General features: G+C 40.2%; 1 protein-coding gene across 4 annotated transcripts in view; it reads right to left on the reverse strand.

The window, feature by feature from the left end:
- The window catches only part of LOC113907654 (zinc finger protein 26), a 70845-nt gene that overhangs the window by 40397 nt on the left and 6299 nt on the right, over positions 1-24149 (reverse strand). For 3 of the 4 annotated variants that reach the window (XM_027567182.1, XM_027567185.1, XM_027567183.1), the window contains 3 exons: positions 6065-6191; positions 5732-5827; positions 1079-3586 (listed from right to left, as the gene is read on the reverse strand). In XM_027567182.1, coding sequence (XP_027422983.1) covers positions 2235-3586; positions 5732-5827; positions 6065-6191 — 1575 coding nt within the window. In that variant the 3' untranslated portion in view covers positions 1079-2234. Of the gene's footprint in view, positions 1-1078; positions 3587-5731; positions 5828-6064; positions 6192-23783; positions 24029-24149 lie in introns of those variants that run through there. The other variant, XM_027567186.1, reaches the window with a different exon arrangement.

Raw genomic sequence — 24149 nt, forward strand, 5'->3', positions numbered from 1 at the left:
ACCTAAGTCAATATGATCAATGTCCTTATAAAAAGAGTACATTTGGACACAGCTGGTAACTGAGACATGGGGTACTGGCAGAATAAGCTTCCTCCTACAAGCAATGATCCACTTTTTCAGGGAAGGAAGGGCCTCTACATCAGGAGTTAGCAGGTTCTGGGGTAACACTGTATCTGCCACAACCACTCAACTCTACCACTGTAGTGTATAAGCAATTTACAGCCAGGTTATGGCTGGCTGTGTTCCAATGAAACTCGAGTGATGGACACTGAAATTTTAATTAAATAATTTTGTCATTTCATAGTTTGGAAAAATTTTAAACCATTTAAAAATGTAAAAGCTTCTTAACTTGCCATCCATAAAAGTATCATCAATCTGTATTTGGACCATGGTCTGCAGTTTGCAAACTTCTAGGCTGTATCCCTGAGTGACAAGCATGCAAAGTGTATCATGAGTTTGCTAGGTTGAGTCCTCAGATTCTTCACAGGATCCTCTACTCAAATGATCGATTATCAAGAGACACTTTTTCTAACATGTATACATAAGGGATTGGTGCACTTAAGGTAGATGACTCTGTACCTCAGCAACTGTGTCTTTGATTTCCATCATCTCAACCCTACAACTCTTGAGTAAGCAATTATTTCCACAATGTCAGAGAACTGCTGACAACACTCTGCGCTGAGATGAGATTTAGGCCTTCAAGTCTGGCCTTGTGTTTAAGAGCTGATGGAACCAGAACTAGCCATTTCATCTGATGTTCCAGATTTCCTCATAAATTTAAAAGTTTTCTAGGACAATAGCTCCTGAGTGTTGCCAGAATCTTACCAACAGAGTCCATGAGGTTCTTGGTGTACATAAGCAACAACACTATTTCATACTATGAGCTAAAAAATCCACTTTGGAATATAAGTAGAAATCTGAAAGATTTTATTCTTGTCTTAGGAATAAACCTAAACCACAAACCCCACTTTTCTTTAACAGTTTACTATCCAACAGTTTACTAACAGTTTATTCCAGTGACACTATTTACCAATTAAAGCCTTTCAGTTACAAGAAATAGAACTCATTCTTCTTAACATTAGCAGAAAATAATATTTTTATTGCAAATATGAGGAAGCGCACAGAACACCAGAAAATTAGGTTCAGAATATCCAAAGTTATCCTGAGAAATTGAAATAGCAGGAACTATTTGATGGTCTTAAAACTGTGGTACAAGAATGAATTCTGATATTTCCCTTCTGGTTCATGTGAGACTGAATTAGAGACTCAAACTCCTGGAAAAGATGTCATCATGACTCAACCGTGGCAGAATGCTCACCTATGGCTGGTGGGAAGGACACCCTGAGAGATACACCACAAGGATGTGCACAACATAGGAGGAGTATCTCTCCAGAGAATTCTAAGCCACTGTTATCAATAAATAGGGAGCAGACACCGAATTGCTAAATACAATCAATCTTCATTACCATGAGTGCTCTTGGAAAGCAGCCCTGTAAAAATGGACAGACCCACTTATTGAATAAGTAAAATCATTTGGAGTAAGATAAAATCCTTTCATTTATTAAAATTCAAACTATTTTAGTTATATTGCTAAGAAATAAAGAGACAATACTGATACTTAGCATTTAATATAAAGAATATTGGAAGATGTTATTCCACAAATTATCAAATATAACAAGTTACATTTAAAAATAAAATACCAAAATTAAAAAAAATGCTATGCAGTATTACTCAGGAAAGTCACACTCCATGCCCCTGAACCTTCAAAATACGTTCTTTGCTATTTTCCTATTAGTTACATATTAAAAAATAAAACAAAACTACTTTATCCTCCACCAAGGACTTTCTTCACTCAAAAACAGCATCAAATCTGGAACATGACTCCCCATGTAACACATCTTCTGTGGAAAAGTGCTTTCCTGATTTATTAAATTCATATGGACTTAATATGCATTTCCCAAATTAAATCTTCATAATTATGCTACTGTATATGATACCATTACTGCTCTTTATTCCTTCAACCATTCTCCTGTGTATAAAGATTTGCATGACTTATTTCTGAAAGCTTTTGCATATTCATTCCAAATATGATTGGTCTCTCTCCCACATGACTAATTTGATTAGAATGTACTTTTAGGTGTTCCTACTTATATATCCTGTTTCTATTATCATCTGAATTCTCTTGAGGATCAACTTCTGTGAGTATGCATCCAAATTTATTCTGTTCTGATTTCTCACTTATGAGTTTTTCGATGTATACGAAGCCCTGAATTCCAACAGAAGGATTTCCCACACTCAGAGCATTTCCATGGTTTCTCTCCTGTATGAACTCTTTGGTGTTCACTGAGAGATGACTTTTGAGTAAATGCTTTCCCGCACTCACTGCATTTAAACGGTTTTTCTCCTGAATGAGTTTTCTGGTGTATCTGAAGTGATGCCTTTCTGGGATAGGCTTTTTCACATTCGCTACATTCATAGGGCTTCTCTGTTGAGTGAGTTCTTTGATGTATAATTAGCTGTGACTTCCCACAAAAGGCTCTCTCACAGAAACTACATTCATAGGGTCTCTCTCCTGTGTGTGTTCGCCTGTGTATAACGAGGTATGATTTGCTGCTGAAAGCCTTCCCGCACTCACTGCATCCATAAGGTTTCTCTCCTGCATGAGCTCTCAGATGTGCAGTGAGCTGTTCCTTCCTGCCAAAGGCTTTCCCACACTCACTGCATTGATAAGGATTATTTCCTGTATGAATTCCCTGATGCACAACAAGTTGTGTCTTCATATTGAAAGCTTTGCCACAGTCACTGCATTGATAGGGTTTTTCTCCTGTGTGCATCCTAATGTGAACAAGGAGGTATGACTTACTCCTAAAGGCTTTCCCACATTCACTGCATTTATGAGGTTTCACTCCTGTATGAGTTCTCTGGTGCACAACAAATGGTGACTTCAAACTAAAGGCTTTCCCACATTCACTGCATTCATATGGTTTCACTCCTGTATGGCTTCTCTGGTGTAAAATCAGTTGTGATTTCCAGCTGTAGGCTTTCCCACATTCACTGCACCCGTAAGGTTTCCCTCCTGTGTGAATTTCCTGGTGGACAATAAGTTGTGACCTGAAAGAGAAGACTTTCCCACATTCGATGCAAGAGTAGGGCTTTTCTCCTGTGTGGACTCTTTGATGAGCATTGAGGTTTGACTTGGCACTGAAGGCTCTTTCACATTTAGTGCACTCATATGGTCTCTCTCCTGTATGAATTCTGAGATGTACAATGAGCTGTGATTTACAACGAAAAGCTTTCCCACATTCGTTACATACACAGTTTTTTTCTATACTATGAGTTCTTTGGTGCTTAATAAAATATGATTCTTTATACCCATGAAATTGATCAGTATTCTTTCTTAGACAGCTTGTGGCTGAAGCTAAGTTTTGTGTCAAACTTTTTCCATGTGTTTTATATTTAAGGAGTCTTTGTCTTGAAGAAATGTGGGTTTTGCTCAGATGAAGTTTTCCAAATGCATTACAAGCATAGCTTCTCTGAACACTTTCAAATTCATTATGATTTTTCTGGTACCATTCTTCCCAACCGTCTAAGAAAAAAAAAACAACATAGTAATTTAAAAATCATAAATAAACCTGATTAGAATTAAAACACTTTAGAACTGCTATTTAATGAGTGTTTTTCTTCTGGTCCAGGCCTCTGACAATGGTTCAAAAGAAATAATGGCCAAGTGCACACACACACCATATAACCAAGTGTGGGGGCAAGGGGAAGTGAATCAAACCACAATAAATCCCTCTACAGAAATGGGTAGCTGATAAGCAGTGATGAGAAGTATTTTTTATATAGAAGTTTAAAAAATTTAGCCTGCACTTACTGATAAAATCCATTGCCAACTATTTATGCCAATTTTATCATTTCAGGAGTTTACTCAAATGGTGAATCAACAGGGTACATAATAGCTAGGTACAACATTTAAGATGGTACAGTGAGATATTAAAACAGGGATTGAGCCATAAGAAAATTAAGGTAAAAACATTTTAGACAGAAGCAAGAGAAACTCCTAGATTTGAGACTTGAGAAGCAGGGGGTACTGCTCTTTGAGACTGAAAACACTGGGAGAGAGACATGTTTGGAGAAAGACAAAGGACTTTGTTTTGGATCTTATTATACTGGAGATCTTCATTAAATATTCAAACATAGAAGCAGGTAGGCAGTTACACCTAAGTTCTGCTGCTGTTACTGCTGCTAAGTCGCTTCAGTCTTGTCTGACTTTGTGCGACCCCACAGATGGCAGCCCACCAGGCTCCGCCGTCCCTGGGATTCTCCAGGCAAGAACACTGGAGTGGGTTGCCATTTCTTTCTCCAATGCATGAAAGTGAAAAGTGAAAGTGAAGTCGCTCAGTCATGCCCAACTCTTAGCAACCCCATGGACTGGAGCCTACCAGGCTCCTCCGTCCATGGGATTTTCCAGGCAAGAGTACTGGAGTGGGGTGCCATTGCCTTCTCTGCACTTAAGTTCAGTGCTCAGTAAAAATTAGGCATCAACAGCACATACAAGGTATTGAATGACATGAGGGAAAGAGCCCTGGAGAAGGTCACATTTAAGGTTGGACAAGAGATGTAGAGAAAATGGGAAAGTCTATCTGTGAAGCCTGAACACTGTGATGATGAGAGTTATAGAAAGGCAAGGTTAAAGGAAAGCAGCAAGAACAGGGCAAGGTCTCGACAGCAGCCATCAGACACAAGCCTCAGTCACCCTAGGACATGACTGCTGTACTGGGGACCTCAGAAGCTGTCCTGTTTCCTCAGGACTGCTTGCTAAACATTTTCTTCCCCAAAAAAGAAAATGGTGGGAAAACTGAAGAGGAAGAGCAATTTCAGAAGTGTCTTCCAATTTCTGCCACTGAGAATGCAGAATGGGAGATCAAGAGCTCTGTCCTGAAGCATATAAAGCTGGAACCAGAGTGCAGGAAGAAGAGAGGAGGGGATGACAGCTCTGCTGTTACAACACTGGGCAGAAAAAGTTCAATTTTCAGGATGGAAGAGTCCTTCCAGAGTTACGATATAGAGGAGAAGCTCAAACTTGGACAACTTGAAAGGGAAGAGAAAGAGTAATCAGGGAAACAAATATAAGGTGATAAAAACCACTTAAGGCTAGGTTTCAGAATTCTTTTCAGAAAAGTGCCCAAGGGACTTCCCCAGTGTCTGGTGCTTAAGACTCCATGTTTCCACTGCAGGGGGTATGAGTTCTATCCCTGGTCAAGGAACTAAGATCCTGCAAGCCATGAGGTGTGGCAAAAAAGAAAAAGAAAGAAAAGTGCTCAAGAAGGTAAGAGTTGTAATTTCCAAATGACTAGTGTGAGAAGAGTGAAGGAAGCAATGAAACCTCCTAAGATGGTCAAGAGGAGAGAAGGAGAAGACTGCAGGTAAAGTTGAGGGAATTAACTGCAGAGGCAAAAGGGAAAATAAGGCCCATGACCACAGTAAGGAATGTGCTTGAGGGAAGGAAACTAACCCAGAAAGCAACCTTTGAGCAGTGTGTACAGAACAGCCCACCAGCCTCTTGGAGTCATGGGAGGAAAGTGATAGCCCTCACCTGAGGACTCTTGGGCTCATCTTGAGCTGCTCCAATGGTACAAGAGGTTAGAGAACAGTTCCCACACATGACACTGCCTGAATGCCAACATGGTTTACTCCCCACCTCCCATCTTCATGGTATCTGCTCACCCACCTGGACAGCTCTGATGGGAAACCTCGAAGTTTATGATCCATGGCTCTTCTCCTTGCTCCAACTTGAAGATTAAATCAGGTTTGGTACCATGATACCCTGTTAAGGGAAAGTCATAGAGAATGTAGTCAGACTGCTGAGGACTAAGAGGTCAGGAGGGAGGAAAGAAAGCAGCTTGTTTGCACTTGGGGAAGATGACAGTGAGGAGCTGAGGGTTCAGTAGGGGCTAAAAACATGTGACCTCCAGAGGCTTCAGGGTAGATCAACAAAAGAAAAGGCAATGGTGACTTATGACTCATGATCTGGGCTTGTACAGGCTCATGAAGCTGTACTTACCTACAGACACCAGGTTACTATAGTTTTCCAGAGTCACATCCCGGTACAGGTGTTTCTGCACAGAATCAAGCAGCTGCCACTCTTCCCAGCTGAACTCCATAGATATATCCGTGAATGACAACAACTCCTGTAACAACACACACATTACTCAATAGGCTGCAATTACAGTTGGAGACATGGAGAAGCTGTAGAGGACCTAGGAAAGGAGAATATCCTCCACAGTCTGCCTCCTGTGCCCAGGCCACCACTTCTTTTGAGAGGGAATTAAAAATACTACTAATAATTGAGCCTCCATGTGCCACATAATCTTTTGGGTTCTGAAGATTTCAGGATGAGTGAAACCCATTCTGGTCTCAAGAAGGTTTTAGTCTTGTAGAGGGAAACAAACATCTATGCTGGGGCTGGGGTGGGGGTGGGGGAAGCAGTCAACCAGGAGCCCTATTTTAAGCCTTTTACTATTTTTAAGCTTGATAAAAATAAAATACAAAAGAACTACTAAAATTTTTTTAATGGGACAAGCATAATCAAGAAATAAGGATAAGAAAATTATTATGACCGCATAATCAAGAAATAAGGATAAGAAAATTATTATGACCAAGACTATGTGCATAAAATCTAGGATATAGAAGCGATTTTAAAGTTTGCAAGCAATCACTATACAAAGGCAGTTCTGCTATAATGTGGTATGTATTTACAAAAAAAAAAAAATCACCACTATGAAAGTCTCAGGCTTATGGGAAGAACAGGGCTGGGGTGTAACACCTTTATCACCACACATGAAAAAAAGAAAATAAAAAATCTTAATAAAAACAGTAGAGTTTTGTACATGTTTAATGGTTAAGAAATATATAAATACCACCACGAATATGGCACTGTACCTTATAAAAGACCCGATGTTTGTGTCAGAAGCACTGTAGTTTATTATAAAATGGTGAAAATAGGCTTGCCTGAAATCAGAAAGCTCACAGCATTCCCTAACATATTGAAACAAATTTACATTTTTAAAGCAAACATGACAGCAGAGTTGACTGTATTTATACATTTGTTCCAATAAATATGAAAACTTAGAAGAGATAGAAACTTTCCTAGAAAATCAAAGTAGTCAAAATTTTCCCAGAAAGAATTAGGAAGACCAGACTGATTAGTCCATGATCATAAAATATACTGAAATAGTAATCAGAGGTATAGCCTCTCCATAAAGTAAACAGCCCCACACTACCTATAAAAGTAAGTTTTATCAATATCCAAGAAACAGAAAATTTCTCCCATAGATGTAGAGCCAGGAAATGATGGTAAACTCATTATATAAACTTGTATAATCTCACAGAGAAGGCAAGACAGCACAACTTGCACAATTTCACTTGTTAAAAATACTTAGGGCTTCTCTAGGCGTCCAATGGTTAAGACTCTGCCTCCCTATGCAGTAGACACAAGTTCAATCCCTGGTCTGGGAAGATTGACATGCCACAGGGGAACTAAGCCCACGATCAATAACTACCGAACCCACACTCTAGAGCCTGTGCTCTGCAACAAGAGAAGCCACCTCAGGGAGAAGCCCAAGCACTGCAACTAGAGAATAGTCCCCAATTACCACAACTAGAGAAAGCCCGAGAGTGGCAATGAAGACCTAGCACAGCCAAAAATAAATGAATAAATAAATCCTAAAATAAAAACCCAAAACCTAACGGGGACTTCCCTGGCAACCTAGTGGTTAAGATTGCACTCCCAATACAGGGGGCCTTGGTTCAACTCCTGTTCAGGGAACTAGATCCCAGTGGTGCAGGGCTTCAGAGAACAGTTCCCACACATGACACTGTCTGAGTGCCAGTGCAGTCAAATAAGTAAAATGAATATTTTTTAAAAACCTAGATAAAAATACTAACAAATATTTAGATAAAAACATTAAAATGAATCCTATACGTGCATAAACAATAGTTTACGAAAGAAATTATTCCAAAAAATTAAAGGACAGTCCAAACTTTACAAAAAAACAAAACTGTAACAAAAAAATAAGTAACATTAGTACATTAATGGAAAACAATTATCTCAATAGAGAAACAAAGTACTATGATGAAACTTAACACCTTCAAAAATCAGAATTCAGTTCAGTACAGGTAAAAGTAATTTCCCTAAGCCTATAAAAAATATCATACTTTGTGTGAAACATTAGAAGTGTTCCCTCTAAAATCAGGAACAATTTGAAATTGTTCTTCAGAAACAAGTTGAAATCTTCATATCAACTCTACTAGTCAGTGCTGTCCAAGAAGACCTGGCACAGTGGGCACAAAGCAAAATACCAGTGATAAACATTAAGCAAGGAGGAAAAACTACTCTCATTGTCTAAAAACATGATTTTCTGACTAAAAAACCTAAGAGAAACAGCTGGCATAACGTGAAAATCAAGAAGACACATCAAGAGGGCAGCAATTTTTTAACAAAATCAACATGCAATAGCTATTTGATACATCAACAGTAACCAATTTGAAAATGTAATAAGAAAAACCACAACACAAATTGACATAAAGTATTCAGGAATAAAACTTAAAAATAGAGAAAAACATAACCAAAAATACATGTGATAAAATACATAAATGTAGAGAAAAAGAAAACACAATAGGGAACAAGATGGTGGAGGAGTAGGTGGATGTGGAATACATCTCTTTTCACGGATACATCAGGAATACACCTTCAGACACAGAAGTGCTTGCAGAACACGAGCTGACAGCAGACAGGAGTACCTGACCACTGGAAAAGAATATAGAGAACCACGCAAAACTTCGTAGGATGAAGGAACTAGGGGGAGAAACAGGTGTATTATTAGGACTGGACCTGCCCTCAGAGGGTGGGGGAACTGAAGCAGGGGTCCGATCTCCACACTGGGGCAACTGTCTGGGTCAGAGGAGAAACATTTAAGGCCGAGAGTGAAACAGCTGATCTGTGGCAGCTTAAATGGAATGAAAATCAGACAGTCCTTGCCACAGCCATATGTACCCTGGACAGGGACACAGGTCCCCTAGAAGGCACAGTGGCTGGGAGCTGGTGCATAGGATTGTGGAGCAATCCCAGGGCGAGGGCTGCTGTTGACTGCAGAGAAATGGACTGAGGGGATGTGAGGGAGGAGACTGTGGTGGGAAATGCCTGTGGAGGAAAGCCAGGCAGACATGGAAGCAAGGCGATACTGCTGAGTCATGTGTAGTGGGTGAAGCCATCGCCATAGCCTCTATCTCCCTACATGCTAGCATTGGCAGCTGAACCCATCAAGCGCCTGACACACTGAACTACAGAGTAGGACCCCACCCAGGGTGCTCCTTTAAGTGACTCATGTGCCAAACTACAGAGTAGGACCCTAGCCAGGGGGACCCCTCTATGTGCCTGACGTGCCCAACAACAGAGAAGGACCCTAGACAAGGGAGCCCTGTAAATGTGTGAACAGGTGGAGCTATAGAGAAAGACTAGCGAAAAGGCCTTCTGATCACCAGCTATCAAGGTCTTGAAAAAGACTCTGATAGGGCCAATAACTCCTATGGCTGAGGCAGTCTGTGTCCCTGCACACTTGGCACCACCAGGGTACCCACTATCCAAACAGCTGCACCACCTTCACATTCAACCCTCACTGGGGCAGAGCTGCCACAAGAGAAAAAGTCTTGCGTCTATGCGCGTGAGGTCACTTCAGCCATGTCCAACTATTTACGACCCTGTGGACTGTGGCCTGCCAGGATTCTGTCAGTGGGATTCTTCAGGCAAGAATCAGATCAGATCAGTTGCTCAGTCGTGCCCGACTCTTTGCGACCCCATGAATCGCAGCACGCCAGGCTTCCCTGTCCATCACCAACTCCCAGGGTTCACTCAGACTCATGTCCATCGAGTCAGTGATGCCATCCAGCCATCTCGTCCTCTGTCGTCCCCTTCTCTTCTTGCACCCAATCCCTCCCAGCATCAGAGTCTTTTCCAATGAGTCAACTCTTCACATGAGTGGCCAAAGTACTGAAGTTTCAGCCTCAGCATCATTCCTTCCAAAGAAATCCCAGGGCGGATCTCCTTCAGAATGGACTGATTGGATCTCCTTGCAGTCCAAGGGACTCTCAAGAGTCTTCTCTAACACCACAGTTCAAAAGCATCAATTCTTCGGCGCTCAGCCTTCTTCACAGTCCAACTCTCACATCCATACATGACCACAGGAAAAACCATAGCCTTGACTAGACGGACCTTTGTTGGCAAAGTAATGTCTCTGCTTTTGAATATGCTATCTAGGTTGGTCATAACTTTCCTTCCAAGGAATAAGCGCCTTTTAATTTCATGGCTGCAGTCACCATCTGCAGTGATTTTGGAGCCCAGAAAAATAAAGTCTGACACTGTTTCTACTGTTTCCCCATCTATTTCCCATGAAGTGATGGGACCGGATGCCATGATCTTTGTTTTCTGAATGTTGAGCTTTAAGCCAACTTTTACACTCTCCACTTTCACTTTCATCAAGAGGCTTTTTAGTTCCTCTTCACTTTCTGTCATAAGGGTGGTGTCATCTGCATATGTGAGGTTATTGATATTTGTCCCGGCAATCTTGTTTCCAGCTTGTGTTTCTTCCAGTCCTGCGTTTTTCATGATGTACTCTGCATATAAGTTAAATAAACAGGGTGAAAATACACAGCCTTGACGAACTCCTTTTCCTATTTGGAACCAGTCTGTTGTTCCATGTCCAGTTCTAACTGTTGCTTCTTGACCTGCATACAAATTTCTCAAGAGGCAGATCAGGTGGTCTGGTATTCCCATCTCTTTCAGAATTTTCCAGTTTATTGTGATCCACACAGTCAAAGGCTTTGGCATAGTCAATAAAGCAGAAATAGATGCTTTTTTGGAACTCTCTTGCTTTTTCCATGATCCAGTGGATGTTGGCAATTTGATCTCTGGTTCCTCTGCCTTTTCTAAAACCAGCTTGAACATCAGGAAGTTCGCGGTTCACATATCGCTGAAGCCTGGCTTGGAGAATTTTGAGCATTACTTTACTAGCGTGTGAGATGAGTGCAATTGTGTGGTAGTTTGAGCATTCTTTGGCATTGCCTTTCTTTGGGATTGGAATGAAAACTGACCTTTTCCAGTCCTGTGGCCACTGCTGAGTTTTCCAAATGTGCTGGCATATTGAGTGCAGCACTTTCACAGCATCATCTTTCAGGATTTGGAATAGCTCAATTGGAATTCCATCACCTCCACTAGCTTTGTTCGTAGTGATCCTTTCTAAGGCCCACTTGACTTCACATTCCAGGATGTCTGGCTCTAGGTGAGTGATCGCACCATCGTGATTATCTGGGTCGTGAAGATCTTTTTTGTACAGTTCTTCTGTGTATTCTTGCCATCTCTTCTTAATATCTTCTGCTTCTGTTAGGTCCATACCATTTCTGTCCTTTATCGAGCCCATCTTTGTGTGAAATGTTCCTTTGGTATCTCTGATTTTTTGAAGAGATCTCTAGTCTTTCCCATTCTGTTGTTTTCCTCTATTTCTTTGCATTGATCGCTGAAGAAGGCTTTCTTATCTCTTCTTGCTATTTTTTGGAACTCAGCGTTCAGATGTTTATATCTTTCCTTTTCTCCTTTGCTTTTCACTTCTCTTCTTTTCACAGCTATTCGTAAGGCCTCCCCAGACAGCCATTTTGCTTTTTAGCATTTCCTTTCCATGGGAATGGTCTTGATCCCTGTCTCCTGTACAATGTCACAAACCTCAGTCCATAGTTCATCAGGCACTCTATCAGATCTAGTCCCTTAAATCTATTTCTCACTTCAACTGTATAATCATAAGGGATTTGATTTAGGTCATACCTGAATGGTCTAGTGGTTTTCCCTACTTTCTTCAATTTCAGTCTGAATTTCGCAATAAGGAGTTCATGGTCTGAGCCACAGTCAGCTCCTGGTCTTGTTTTTGCTGACGCTATAGAGCTTCTCCATCTTTGGCTACAAACAATATAATCAATCTGATTTCGGTGTTGACCATCTGGTGATGTCCATGTGTAGAGTCGTCTCTTGTGTTGTTGGAAGAGGGTGTTTGTTATGAGCAGTGCATTTTCTTGGCAAAACTCTATTAGTCTTTGCCCTGCTTCATTCCGTATTCCAAGGCCAAATTTCCCTGTTACTGCAGATGTTTCTTGACTTCCTACTTTTGCATTCCAGTCCCCTATAATGAAAAGGACATCTTTTTTGAGTGTTAGTTCTAAAAGGTCTTGTAGGTCTTCACAGAACCGTTCAACTTCAGGCAAGAATGATGGAGTGTATTGGCCAATACTGGTTGCAGTCCCTTTCTAGAGCACTATATTTCCTGCTGCCCTAGCTGCCAACCCCCCTGAGTACCTGATGCTTACAAAACCCCTGTGACTCAAGCAGCTGCACTACTTCCACACCTGGCCCTCACTGGGGCAGACCCAAGTCCTCCAAGGCAGACTCAGGAGCAAACCCCAGTGGACAACCCACATGCAGAGGTGGAAGTAAAACCACAAATGAAACCCAGGAGCAGTGTGGCTAAGGAAGAGGACCCAAAACCTTCCCACCAGCTGTACCAGCTGCAGATTAAATTCACATGATCAGCTAGGCAGACTCTGTATCTATGGTATATATAAAAGGACATTGAGAGCTCCCACAAAAGAAAACACACTAGTTCTGATAGTTGTGGACACTGGAGACAATAACACAGAGGAATAGGACCAGATTAGAGTCTGAGCTGCCCCCCACATCAGGTCCAGAAACCAGTGCAGTGTTGGAAGGCACCCTAGTGGGGCAAGGTGGACTGTGTCTCCCAGCAAGGGAAAGAATGCTGACAGCACTGACTCAAGAAAAATATTTACTATTCTTATATTTTTACTTATTTGGTAGTTTCTTTTGGATTTCTTTCTTTTTTCCCTCTGTTGTAGTTGCCAATTTTACTAGCCCTATGGAATCTAATTAAGCTTTTGAGATTTTTTTTTTCAGTCACACTTCTTATTGTTGTTACAAAACTCTGCCTCCATGTTGGCCTTTTGTGGTTCTGTGGAGTTTTGCTTTTATTCTCTTTTTCTCTCTCTTTTTTTAGTTTTAATTAAAAAAATTAAGCCTATTATTATTTTTTCTACATTTACTCACTGTTTGCCTTCCCTATTGTTCTTTTCCCCTTACAATTAATCTTTAATGTACATAAATCTTCTTTATCTACCTCTGCTTAACTTTACATATCTATTTTTTCTTTTCTTCCCTCTTTTCATATTTGTTAGTTTTGGTTTCACTGCTTTATTTCCCACTTGCACCTTGCATTAGTTTCATTTTCCAGTTTTTGGTTTAGTTAAGTTGTGTTAACTGGTAGATATCATTTTTGTTTTCTTTTGTTCACTAGGTCAATCTACTGTACTTTATTTTTGTTGGACTGTTTTGACTGTGCTTATAGGTGTGTTTGTATATTCCATTATTTTAATTATTATTTGCCTGATTTTGTAACTGCCATTTGTCTGGGGTTCATCTTTGGTTTCTTGTTTTCGGGTATTTGTTTTAATCTCACTTAATGCCATAACAAACTACCTATGGGATCTTCATTCCTGGCCAGAGATCAAACCCTAAGCCTTTGGAGTGGGAGCACTGACTCCAAGATCCTAGACTACCAGAGAACTCCTAACTCTAGGGAGTATCAAATAGTGAGGACTCACACAAAGGAAACCACTTGAATACAAGACCTGGCATCACCCAAACACCAGTAGCACCCCATGCAGGATGCCTCATCCAAACAAACAAGACAAAAATACAAACCCAATCATCAGCAGACAGGAGTACCACCTCACTCGCCCTCTGCACAAATCTCAACCTACACAAAGCTTACACAAACCACTGGACCAAACTTAGAAGGGCAGAAACCAAAAGGAAGAAAGAATTCAACCTTGAAGCCTGGAAAAAGGAGACCTCAAACACAATAAGTTAAAAAAAAAAAACAAAACACAATGAAAAGGCAGAGAAGTACTACACAAATAAAGGAACAAACTAGAAACACAGAAGTTCAAATAAATGAAGAGGAAATAGGAAAACTACCTGAAAAAGAATTTGGAATAATGATAGTAAAGATTATCAAAACCCTCGAACACAGAATTGAGAAAATGCAAGAAACAATTAACAAAGACCTAGAAGAATTAAAGAATAAACATACAGAGAAAAACAACACAATTACGGTAATTAAAAATACTCTAGAAGGAATCAATAGCAGAATATCTGAAGCAGAAGAATGAATCAGTGAGCTGGAAGATAAAATGGTGGAAATAACTTCTGAAGAGCAGAATAAAGTAAAAAGAATGTAAAGAGTTGAAGACAGTCTCAGAGATCTCTGGGACAATATCATACACACCAACATTTGAATTATAGGGCTCCCAGAAGAAGAGAAAAAGAAAATGCGTGAGAAAATTTTTAAAGAAATTATAGCTGAAAATTTCTCCAAGATGGAAAAGGAAATAGTCAATCGAATCTAAGAGGTGCAAAGAGTTCCATACAGAACACACCCAAGGAGAAACATGCCAAGACACATACTAATCAAACTAACAAAGATTAAACACAAAGAAAGAATATTAAAAGCAGCAAGGGAAAAGCAACAAGTAACATACAAAGGAAACCCCATACGTTTAACAGCTGATCTTTCAGCAGAAACTCTGCCAGCCAGAAGGGAATGGCAGCATATATTTAACGTACTGAAAAGGAAAAGTCTACAACCAAGATTACTCTACCTGGCAAGTATCTCATTCAAAATTGATGGAGAAATCAAAAGCTTTTCAGACAAGCAAAAGTTAAAGAGAATTCAGGGCCACAAAACCAGCTTTACAACAAATGTTAAATGGACTTATACAGTCAAGAAATACAACAGAAGAAAAAAGATCTACAAAATCAACCCCAAACAATTAGAAAATGGAAGTAGTAACATATATATCAGTAATTACTTTAAACATTAATGGATTAAATGCTCCAACAAAAGACAGACTAGCTGAATGGATACAAAAACAAAATCCATATATATGCTGCCCACAAGAAACCCACTTCAGACCTCAAAACACATACAGACTGAAAGTGAGAGGATGGAAAAATATATTCCATGCAAATGGGAAGCAAAAGAAAGCTGGAGTAGCAATCCTCATATCAGACAAAGTAGACCTTAAAATAAAGAAGATTACAAGAGATAAGGAAGGTCACTATATAATAATCAAAGGATCAATCCAAGAGGAAGACATAACAATTGTAAATATCTATGTACCCAACATAGGAGCACCTCAATACATAAGACAAACACTAACAGACATAAAAGGAGAAATTGACAGTAACACAATAATAGTAGGAGACTTTAACACCAATGGACAGATCATCAAAACAGAATATTAATAAGGAAACACAAGTCTTAAAATGATACATTAGATGAGATGGATCTCATTATCTTCAGGACATTCCATCCAAATGCAGAAAAATACACCTTCTTTTCAAGTGCACGTGGAACATTCTCCAGGATAGACCACACCTTGGGTCACAAATCAAACCTCAGTAAATTTAAGAAAATTGAAATCATATCAAACATCTTTTCTGGCCACAATGCTATGAGACTAGATATCAATTACAAGAAAAAAACTGTAAAAAACACAAGCACATGGAGATTAAACAATATGCTTCTAATTAATGAACAGGTTACTGAAGAAATCTAAGAGCAAATAAAAAAATTCCTAGAAACAAATGACAATGAAAACATGACAACTTAAAACCTATGGGATGCAGCAAAGGCAGTTCTAAGAGGGAAGTTTATATCAATACAATCCAACCTCAAGAAACAAGAAAAACATTGAATAGACAACCTAACTTTATACCTAAAACAACTTGAAAAAGAACAAAAAAACCCCCAAAAATCAGTAGAAGGAAAGAAATCATTAAGATCCAAGCAGAAATAAATGAAAAAGAAGTGAAAGAAACAATAGTAAAGATTAATAAAACTAAAAGCTGGCTCTTTGAGAAGATAAACAAAATTGACAAACCCTTAGCCAGACTTATCTAGAAAAAATAGAGAGAAGAATCAAATCAACAAAATTAGAAATGAAAAAGGAGAGGTTACAATAGACAACAGAAAAATACAAAAGATTATAAGAGACTATTATGAACAACTTTATGGCAATAAAATGGATAACCTGGAAGAAATGGACAGATTTTTAGAAACGTTCAATCTTCCAACACTGAACCAGGAAGAAACAGAAATTATGAACAACTCAATTACAAGCACTGAAATCGAAACTGCAATAAAAAATCTCCCAAAAAACAAAAGCCCACAGGAGATGGCTTCACAGGAGAATTCTATCAAACATTTAGAGTAGAGCTAATGCCAGTCCTTCTGAAACTCTTTCAAAAAATTGCAGAGGAAGGAACACTTCCAAACTCATTCAACAAGGCCATCACCCGGATACCAAAACCAAACAAAGACAACACAAAAAAAGAAAACTACAGGCCAATATCACTGATGAACACATGAAAAATCCTCAACAAAATTTTAGCAAACAGAATTCAACAACACATTAAAAAGCTCACACACCATGATCAAGCTGGGTTTATTCCAGGGATGCAAGAATTCTTCAATACATGCATACCAATCAATGTGATACACCATATTAACAAACTGAAGGATAAAAACCATACAATAATTTCAACAGATGTAAAAAAAGCCTTTAACAAAATTCAGCACCCATTGATGATTAAAATTCTCCAAAACAATGGGCACAGAAAGAACTTACCTCAACATAGTAAAGTCCAAATATGATAAGCTCACAGCAGACATTATTTTAAATGGTGAAAAACTGAAAGCATTCACCCTAAGATCAGGAGCAAGACATGGGTGTCTACTTTCACTGCTATTATTCAACATAGTTTTGGAAGTCCTAGCTACAGCAGTCAAAGAAGAAAAAGAAATAAAAGAAATCTAGATCGGAAAAGAAGAAGTAAAGCTTTCACTGTTTGCAGATGACATGATACTGCACATAGAAAACCTGAAAGAGACTATCAGAAAACTACTAGAGCTAATCAGTGAATTTAGCAAAGTTGTAGGATACAAAATCAATACAGATAAATCATTTGCATTCCTATATACTAACAATGAAAAATCAGAAAGAGAAATTGAGGACTCAATCCCATTCACCACTGCAACAAAAATAATTAAATATCTAAGAATAAACTTACCTAAGGAGACAAAAGAACTGTACACAGAAAATTATAAGACACTAATGAAAGAAAGCAAGAAAGATGACATAAACAGAAAACAGATGGAGAGATATTCTGGGTAGGAAAAATCAATATTGTGAAAATGACTATACTACTGAATGCAATCTACAGATTCAATGAGATCTCTATCAAATCACCAACGGTATTTTTCACAGAACTAGAACAAAAAGGGAGAAGGCAATGGCACCCCACTCCAGTACTGTTGCCCGGAAAATCCCATGGATGGAGGGCCTGGTAGGCTGAAGTCCATGGGGTTGCTAAGAGTCAGACAGGACTGAGCGACTTCACTTTCACTTTCCACTTTCATGCACTGGAGAAGGAAATGGCAACCCACTCCAGTGTTCTTGCCTGGAGAATCCCATGGACGGAGAAGCCTGGTAGGCTGCAGTCCATGGGGTCCCACAGAGTCGGACACGACTGAAGCGACTTAGCAGCAGCAGCAGCAGAACAAAAAATGTCACAATTCATTTGGAAATACAAAAGACCCTGAATAGTCAAAGCAGTCTTGAGAAAGAAGAATGGAGGTGGAGGAATCAAGCTTCTTGACTTCACACTATACTACAAAGCTATAGTCATCAAGACAATAAGGTACTGCCACAAAAACAGAAATATAGACCAATGGAACAAGATAGAAAGCCCAGAAATAAACCCTTGCACCTATGGGTACCTTATTTTTGACAAAGGAGGCAAGAATATACAATGGGGCAAAGAAAGCCTCTTCAATAAAAGGTGCTTGGAAAACTGGACAGTTACATGTAAAAGAATGAAATTAGAACACTTCTTAACACCATACACAAAGATAAACTCAAAATGGATTAAAGACCTAAATGTAAGACCAGAAAATATAAAACTCTTAGAGGAAAACATAGACAGAACACTTGATGACATAAATCAAGGCAAGATCTTCTATGACCTGCCTCTTAGAGTAATGGAAATAAAAACAAAAGTAAACAAGTGGGACCTGATTAAACTTAAAAGCTTTTGCACAGCAAAAGAAACTCTAAGCAAGGTGAAAAGGCAACCCTCACAATGGGAGACAATAATAGTAAATGAAACAACTGACGAAGGATTAATTTCCAAAATACATAAGCAGCTCGTACAACTCAATGCCAGAAAAACAACCCAATCAAAAAGTGGGGAAAAGACCTAAACAGATATTTCTCCAAAGAAGATATGCAGATGCTTAACAAACACATGAAAAGATGCTCAACATCGCTCATCATCAGAGAAGTGCAAATCAAAACTACAATGAGATATCATCTCACCCTGGTCAGAATGGCCCTCATTAGAAAGTCTACAAACAACAAATGCTGGAGAGGGTGTGGGGTAAAGGGAACCATTCTGCACTGTTGGTGGTAATGTAAATTGATACAGCCATTACGGAAGATGGTATGGAGATTTCTCAGAAAACTAAGAATAAAACCACCATATGACCCAGCAATCCCACTCCTAGGCATATACCCTGAGGAAACCAAAATTGAAAAGGACACTTGTATCCCATGGTTCACTGCAGCACTATTTATAATAGCTAGAACATGGAAGCAACTTAGATGTCCATCGACAGATGAATGGATGAAGTTGTGGTACAAAAACACAATGGAATATTACTTGGCCATAAAAAGGAATGTGTTTGAATCAGTTCTAATGAGGTGGATGAACATAGAGCCTATTGTACAGAGTGAAGTAAGTCAGAAAGAGAAAGATAAATATCATATACTAATGCATAAATATGGAATCTAGAAAGATGGTACCCCACTCCAGTACTCTTGCCTGGAAAATCCCATGGATGGAGGAGCCTGGTAGGCTCCAGTCCATGGGGTCGCTAAGAGTCAGACACGACTGAGCGACTTCACTTTCACTTTTCACTTTCATGCGTTGGAGAAGGAAATGGCAACCCACTCCAGTATTCTTGCCTGGAGAATCCCAGGGACAGAGGAGCCTAGTGGACTGCCATCTATGGGGTCGCACAGAGTCGGACATGACTGAAGCGACTTAGCAGCAGCAGCAGAAAGATGGTACTGAAGAATTTATTTGTAGGGCAGCAATGGAGAAACAGACATAGAAAATAGACTTATGGACATGGGGAGAGGTAAGGAGAGGGTGTGTATGGAGACAGTAATATGGAAACTTACATCACCATATATAAAATAGATAGCCAACAGGAATTTGCTATATGTCTCAGGAAACTCAAACAGAGGCTCTGTATCAATCTAGAATGGTGGGATGGGGAGGGAAATGGGAGGGTGGTTCAAGAGGCAGGGGGTTGATTTATGTTGAGGTTTGACAGAAAACGACAAAATTCTGTAAAGCAATTATCCATCAATTAAAAAATAAAAAAAGAAAACACAATAGCCCAGATACAGGAAGCAATGTATCTACTGACAGATGAATAGATAAACATACAACACACAGACACACACACATACTAGAATATTACTCATCCATTAAAAGAAAACCCATAATCTTGCCATCTGTAACAACATGGCTAGAACTAGAAGGTATTATGCTAAGTGAAATAAATCAGACAGAAATACAAATACCATATGACCTTACATGTGGAATCTAAAAGATTAAATGAACAAATAAACAGAACAAAACCAGACACATAAATACAGATACCAAAAAGGTGGTCGCCAGAGGTGGAAGGATGGTGAAACAGGTGAAGGGGATTAAGAGGTACAAATCTCTAGTTATAGAACAAATTAGCCATGGGGATTCAGCATAAAGAATATGGTCAATAATATCATATGGGGACAGATTACTAGACTTGGGGCGGAGATCATTTCATAATGTATGCAAATGTCAAATCACTATGTAGTACATCTGAAAATACCATAATATGGTGTATCAACTATATTTCAAATATATTCATATTTTTTTAAAAAAGAAAAAAGAAACCTGAGTTTACAAGGACCTGAGTAATTGAGTAACATTTATGATATATAGATTCAATATGGTATAAATATCTCAACAAATTAATTTATAATTTCAATGTATTATCAAAATACGAAGATATTGCATTTTATTTCATCTAATGGTAAGTATTTTCTAATACTCATTCACGATAAATAAAATTATACATTTGGACTATAGCTGCTACAACTAGAAAATTAATGGTAAATTACAATCCATGAACATCGAGACCCACGGATGAAAGGAGAACTAAATGAGCCAAATTCCAAAGAGGGGAGAGCTCTTCCGAGATAAGCTAAGAGTGCTCTGGCTGTTTACTTCGCTGAGGGCATTTGTCCAGCCTGAGAATAGGCAGGGTGGGCTCAGCTGAGACAGAGGATGACACCAAGAGAAAAAGAAACCAGTAGACCCTGCGGTGCCCACCCTGGACAGCAGGCTCTTCCCACCAAGTGTTTGCTGAGCGTGGTCAGTGCAGGAACTGAGCAGGAAAGGCAGACTGATTCTCCCATGGTTTCGAGGCACCAAGGGCACAAAGTACGCGAGGAAGGAGCCTGCGATCAGCACACCCTTGAAAACAAGGTGATTCAACTAAAGCAGCAATCCAGTCCCAAACCAGCTTGATGCCTGTTTAGATGAAATGATCAGTCACTCCCCATCTGTACAACAAAGCAAAGGGGAAACCCACTCTGGTAGAAAGTAACATTGAACTTCAGTCTCTGTGGTTCTTTTTATATCAATTCACATACACAAACACACTCATACACAAGTAAAGAAAGAATAACAGAGCTAACTTGGCAAAATAACAATGGGGGAATCTGAGTGAAGAGTGTTTTTTTTTTTTAATATAATACAGGAGGTTATTTTATTCTACTTTTGCCACTTCTTTAGTTTTGAAATCATTTCAAAATAAAACATAAAATACAATAAACTCCTTGGGCTCTCCAGATGATCGTTTGCACACTTAAAGGGCCCTTCACAAGCTAGCCCTGCTCTCACATGCTCCCCATTCTGGCCATATGCCTTCTTTCCACTACACAATGCATCTGCTGGTTCTCACGGCAAGGCCACCAACTTAGCTGCCTCCAAAGCCTGGAATGCGTCATGTTCTGTGCCTTCATCTGCCCATGATCATCAAGTTGTCAATCAGATTCTGCTTAAATGCTGCCCCAAGACAAGTAGCCACCCAGCCACTCTCATGTGCACAAACACCCACAGTTTTGTTCATGATGTTCCTCTGATATGTCTTACCACCTCCCACACCCTCCATGGGGTTATGGGCCCTGTTAATCTTGTTCATCCCTACACACCCTAGAAAATTACCTGGCATAAGAGTCAATAAATGTTTGCTAAATACATGCACTCAAAAATAAGGAAATACAGTTTACATTTGTCAAAGTCTCTTAGGTCCTAAGGGCAATAAGAGCACTGACTCTGAAGACACTCTGCGTGGGTCTGCATCTTAGCTCTGCCACCCTCGTCTCATTTCCCTTACTAGTTTGGGACTGTGGGCAGCCTCACCAGTTTCCTCAGCTGTACAATGGGGACATACTTGTCTCAAAGGGCCCTGAGACTTTAATGATGTCACACACACAAAGTGCCTAGGCCAAGAGTGGTGTCTATTAATGTTATTCAATAATTGTAAAGTCTTCTTTATTAATAGGTCCTGTACACTTATAATGGAGAAGGCAATGGCAACCTACTCCAGTACTCTTGCCTGGAAAATCCCATGGACGGAGGAGCCTGGTAGGCTGCAGTCCATGGGGTCGCCAAGAGCCGGACACGACTGAGCGACTTCACTTTCACTTTTCACTTTCATGCATTGGAGAAAGAAATGGCAACCCACTCCAGTGTTCTTGCCTGGAGAATCCCAAGGAAGGCGAAGCCTGGTGGGCTGCCGTCTATGGGGTCGCACAGAGCTGGACATGACTGAAGCGACTTAGCAGCAGCAGTACACTTATAATGTTCATTTATTTTATATTTCTTAATTGCTATTGCAAATACATTCTCTCATTGTACTTTCTGTATAATTATTGTTTAAAGACAAAAAGTTAATTGGTTTTTGAGGTTAACTGTATCCCTCAGGCCACCTTAATGAAATCCTTTCCCCCTGACACCAAAACCCTTCCTGTCATACTTGATCACCTAAAAAAAATACTATTACTGTACTATTACTAATTGCTTCTTTACATCCTGCTGTCCATGTGCTAAGTCGCTTCAGTCATGTCTGACTCATTCTGACCCCATGGTCTCTGGCCCACCAGGCTCCTGTCCATGGGATTTTCCAGGCAAGAATACTGGCAAGGGTTGCCATTTCCTTTTCCAGGGGATCTTCCAGACCCAGGGATCAAACCTGCATCTCTTTTGTCTCTTGCGTTGGCACTCAGGTTCTTTACCATTAGTGCCACCTACACTCCTAAAGGAAATCAACCCTGCATATTCACTGGAAAGACTGACTGATGCTGAAGCTGAAGCTCCAATACTTTGGCCACCTGATGTGAAAAGCCGACTCACTGGAAAAGACCCTGATGCTGGGAAAGACTGAGGGCAGGAGAAGGGGGTGACAGAGGATGAGATGGTCGGATGGCATCACAGACTCCACGGACATGAATTTGAGCAAATTCTGGGAGATAGTGAAGGACAGGGAAGCTTCGTGTGCTGTAATTCATGGGGTCGCAAACAGTCAGAAATGACTGAGTGACTGAACAACCACCACCACCTATACTATTACTAATCACTTCTTTACATCCTGCTGTCCACAGCCTAATGCAATTCCTTCACCTCTTAGGAGGTGAATATCTGTAGCACACCCGGTATTCTGTTTGCTCTGGAAAAAGTGCTTTAGACCTATAAATTCTGAAATCCAAGAAGCACCTTTTGGCCTTATGAAATACTTTCAAGGAATTTCACATCATGGCTTCTAAGAAGTTCTCTTTTCTCAAGTTTGTAGGGGAAAAACCACTCTCCAAATGTTCTCTCACCTCTCCTGCACCCCAGCCCCTCTTTAATGCAGCCCTTGTCATTGTCCTGAGGCCTCTATTTGGTCCTTTTTGGTGCTCTACTCCTATACCTATAACTCCTATTGTTAAAGGCACTAACATAGGTGCCTTTAATCGGTACATGTTAGTTGAAAACTCCCACCTGAGCTACAGACTCAACTGTAGGCACCACATATTAAAATACCTACAAAGCTACACTCTGAGGTCTAGTGGTAAAGAATCCACCTGCCACTGTAGAGGACATGGATTTGATTCCTGGTCCAGGAAGATCCCACATGCCTCGGGGCAACTAATCCCTTGCACCTCAACTACTGAGCCCCTGCTCTAGAGACCAGGGACCATAACTATTAAGCGCACATGTTGCAACTACTGAAGCCCGCTTGCCCCAGAGCCTGTGCACCACAAGAGAAGTCACCGCAATGAGAAGCCCAGACGCTGCAACTAGAGAGTAGCCCCCACTCACTGCAACTAGAGAAAGCCGGAGCAGCAAGGAAGACCTACCCCCGCCGCCACCACCCCCAGCCACAGGCAAAGATAAATAAATCTTAAAAGAAGGAAAGGGAAAAATAAAAAAAGCTACATACACTCTGTCCCTGGATACTTCTTCCAACAGTGTTCTCAAGACCGGACACATCACCGGTGTACCAACAGCTCAGGATTTCAGCATTCGCTGTTAAGTCTCCCTCTGGTTCAGTCCTCCAACCACCTGCACGGTCCAGAGGGTCCACTGGCTCTCTCCTCTCACAACACTGCTCCTTCCCGCTTTGAATCCTTAAACTCCTTCCCCGCCATCCTGCCCAACGACTCTGTGCGCCAGACCACAGCTCCTCTAAAACAAGAAACGTACGTGATTTCTTTGCACTGCCAGCATCAATCTCTGGATCCAGCTCACGAGGGTACTCAGTATACAAACATCTGAACAAGCTAATGAACAAAAAGGAGATAATTTC

Source organism: Bos indicus x Bos taurus, chromosome 17 (genome assembly GCF_003369695.1).
Source record: "Bos indicus x Bos taurus breed Angus x Brahman F1 hybrid chromosome 17, Bos_hybrid_MaternalHap_v2.0, whole genome shotgun sequence".
In the NCBI taxonomy this organism is placed as follows: domain Eukaryota; kingdom Metazoa; phylum Chordata; class Mammalia; order Artiodactyla; family Bovidae; genus Bos; species Bos indicus x Bos taurus.